This window comes from Notolabrus celidotus, unplaced genomic scaffold (assembly GCF_009762535.1).
Source record: "Notolabrus celidotus isolate fNotCel1 unplaced genomic scaffold, fNotCel1.pri scaffold_408_arrow_ctg1, whole genome shotgun sequence".
NCBI classification, from domain to species: domain Eukaryota; kingdom Metazoa; phylum Chordata; class Actinopteri; order Labriformes; family Labridae; genus Notolabrus; species Notolabrus celidotus.
In genome coordinates this window covers 1-2,769 of record NW_023260223.1, presented here as the reverse complement: position 1 = coordinate 2,769, position 2,769 = coordinate 1, and the positions used below count along the sequence as shown (strand labels likewise).

The 2,769-nt window shown below is 51.5% G+C and overlaps 1 protein-coding gene across 4 annotated transcripts; it reads left to right on the top strand.

Moving 5' to 3' along the window:
- The first annotated feature begins 206 nt into the window (after window positions 1–206).
- On the top strand, window positions 207–2,763 carry LOC117809758 (cingulin-like). Of its 4 annotated transcripts, none has more exons than XM_034679249.1 (4): window positions 217–331; window positions 384–1,023; window positions 1,249–1,428; window positions 1,459–2,763. In XM_034679249.1, exons 2-4 carry the CDS (start codon window positions 440–442, stop codon window positions 2,756–2,758), a joined length of 2,064 nt encoding a protein of 687 aa, XP_034535140.1. In that variant the 5' UTR covers window positions 217–331; window positions 384–439; the 3' UTR covers window positions 2,759–2,763. The 4 variants fall into 4 exon arrangements, with proteins under 4 accessions (XP_034535142.1, XP_034535140.1, XP_034535141.1 ...); XM_034679250.1 differs by having other exon boundaries at window positions 229–287; window positions 370–1,023; XM_034679252.1 differs by having other exon boundaries at window positions 229–315; window positions 370–1,023.
- Window positions 2,764–2,769: the final 6 nt, after the last annotated feature.

Below are 2,769 nucleotides of genomic sequence, written 5' to 3'. Positions count from 1 at the left end.
CTGTGGAGCTGTTTACAGTGAAGCTGAGACTCTGTGGAACTGTTTACAGTGAAGCTGAGACTCTGTGGAACTGTGCTACATGTACTACTTTTATACAGTCTAGGGACACTATGTTGTAGGGCAGAGCTCGTTACCATGGCAACCTCTATTGCCTTTGATTTCTGACCTGCACTATGATGTCATAAGGGAACAGTGATGCCCTCCTCCAGAATGCTTATACACTCACTCAGACTCCTGCAGTCACTTTAGAGTCCAGCCACCAGAGCAAGAGACACACACACAGAGACACACACACAGAGACACACACACAGAGACACACACACACAGAGACACACACAGAGACACACACACACAGACACACACACACAGACACACACACAGAGACACACACAGAGACACACACACAACAGTTCACCTGAACATCCACATTATCGTCGAGATGAAGAAGAACAACATGAACAGAGAGAACAGGAAGACCACCGTCCCTGCCCTGCAGGAGAGGACTGAGGAAGCTGATGCCCTCAGAACACATATGAAGCCTGCAGACTTCAAGGATGAGGGGGATGCAGTCCTCCTGAAGGACGTCCAACAGGTGGAAACACTAGACTTTCCTCAACTACAGAAGGAACCGTTAGAAAGACCATCTCTGCAGGACCAGAAAGGGGACAATGACCGATGTTCCAGCTCGGCTGAGGGTCAGATCCCTGAGCCTGAATCACCATGGCTCAGATACAAAGAGGAGATGGTGTGGCCGTCTGTGAGGGAAAGGGTTGCCTTGCTGCGTCAGGAAGAGCAGCTAAAGGACCTGCCAAAAAACCACAAAGACAGGACAACCTCAGACAGGACAACCTCAGACAGGACAACCTCAGACAGGACAACCTCAGACATGGATCTGGACCTTGTTAAGGTCTCCAAAGAGGAGATGGTGTGGCCGTCTGTGAGGGAAAGGGTTGCCTTGCTGGGTCAGGAAGAGCAGCTAATGGACCTGCCAAAAAAACGCAAAGACAGGAAAACCTCAGACAGGACAACCTCAGACAGGACACACTCAGACATGACACACTCAGAAAGGACACACTCAGACAGGACTACCTCAGACAGGACACACTCAGACAGGACAACCTCAGATAGGACAACCTCAGATAGGACAACCTCAGACAGGACAACCTCAGACAGGACAACCTCAGATAGGACAACCTCAGATAGGACAACCTCAGATAGGACAACCTCAGACAGGACAACCTCAGACAGGACAACCTCAGACAGGACAACCTCAGACATGGATCTGGACCTTGTTAAGGTCTCCAAAGAGGAGATGGTGTGGCCGTCTGTGAGGGAAAGGGTTGCCTTGCTGGGTCAGGAAGAGCAGCTAATGGACCTGCCAAAAAAACGCAAAGACAGGAAAACCTCAGACAGGACAACCTCAGACAGGACACACTCAGACAAGACAACCTCAGACAGGACAACCTCAGACAGGACAACCTCAGACAGGACAACCTCAGATAGGACAACCTCAGACATGGATCTGGACCTTGTTAAGGTTTCCAGCGAGCTGGAGACAGCAGAGGTGGCTGTCACTGAAATAAGCCGACCCATGGAAGCCGTTGACGTCAGAAAGGAGAAGCAAACAGAGACAAACGAAGATCCAGACCAGCCAAGAGTCAAACAGGTTTTGCTGTCTCTCGTTCCCGAGGACCTGCAGAATCCGGCATGCACGTGGGAGCAGGACAGAACTATTCTCCTTGGAGAAATCTCCAGACTGCGTGCTGGACTGGACCAGGCACACATGGCACTGGAGAACCAGAAGCATCAGGCCAGTCTCAAGGCGGAGGTGATCCCTGACGCCAACAAGGACCACCACCAGTGTGAGGACAAGAACTCCCGTCTCCTGGCCGAGGCCATGGAGGAGATCTCAACCATTACAGCTGCCCTGAACGAGGCCCGGGAGGACCTGAAGACACAGAAGCAGGAGTGGGAGAAGGTAACATCGAATCTTCTCTCTGAACAAGAGGAAACCTGCAGGTTGAAGGCTGCCCTGACGCAAGTCCAGGAGGACCTCAAGACACAGAAGGACAAGTCTAGCCTCCTAGAAGAGACCACATCCAAAACAAAGACTGCCCTGACCCAAGCCCAGGAGGACCTCAAGACACAGAAGGACAAGTCTAGCCTCCAAGAAGAGACCACACCCAAAACAAAGGCTGCCCTGCATCAAGCCAGAGAGGAGCTAGAGACCAAGGAGAGCCAGTGGGATGTTGCCAAGTTCAAGCTGGTTTGTGAGCATGTTAAAGAAAGAGAAAGTTTGCAGACTGCACAGAAACAGGCAGAAGAGGACCTTAGACGCCAGTGGGAGATGGACAGATGCTGTCTCCTGGCAGAGCACCAAGAAGAGACCATCAGGATGCAGGATGCCCTGAAGCAGGCCAAAGAGGATCTGCAAACACACCAGGCCGAGTGGCAGCAGGAGAAGGCCTCTCTCATGGAGTCTTTAACCGCCATCAATAAGTCACTGAAGGAACAACAAGAAGACAGAGCCAAGACTACCAACAGTTTCATGGACAGACTGAGGAGCCTAGAAACTCAGCTAGAGGAGGCTAGCAGACCACCCAAGAAGTCTTTCAAGAAAAGGTTCCTGCAGTTCTTTAGAAGAGATGCAAGGACTCCCTCTCAGACCTCGGACACCCTCAGCCAAGACCCTTCAACTTCTCAATCTTCCTCTCACTCCCATCAACCCCAACAAGTCCAGTCCTCACTCTACCCCTAAACCCCATACCC

Coding starts and splice junctions, on each gene's coding strand:
- LOC117809758 (XM_034679249.1), top strand. CDS start 440: ATGAAGAAGAACAACATGAACAGAGAGAACAGGAAGACCACCGTCCCT. Junction 1,024..1,248: donor GACAGGAAAACCTCAGACAG/GACAACCTCAGA, acceptor AACCTCAGACAG/GACAACCTCAGACAGGACAA. Junction 1,429..1,458: donor GACAGGACAACCTCAGACAG/GACACACTCAGA, acceptor AACCTCAGACAG/GACAACCTCAGACAGGACAA.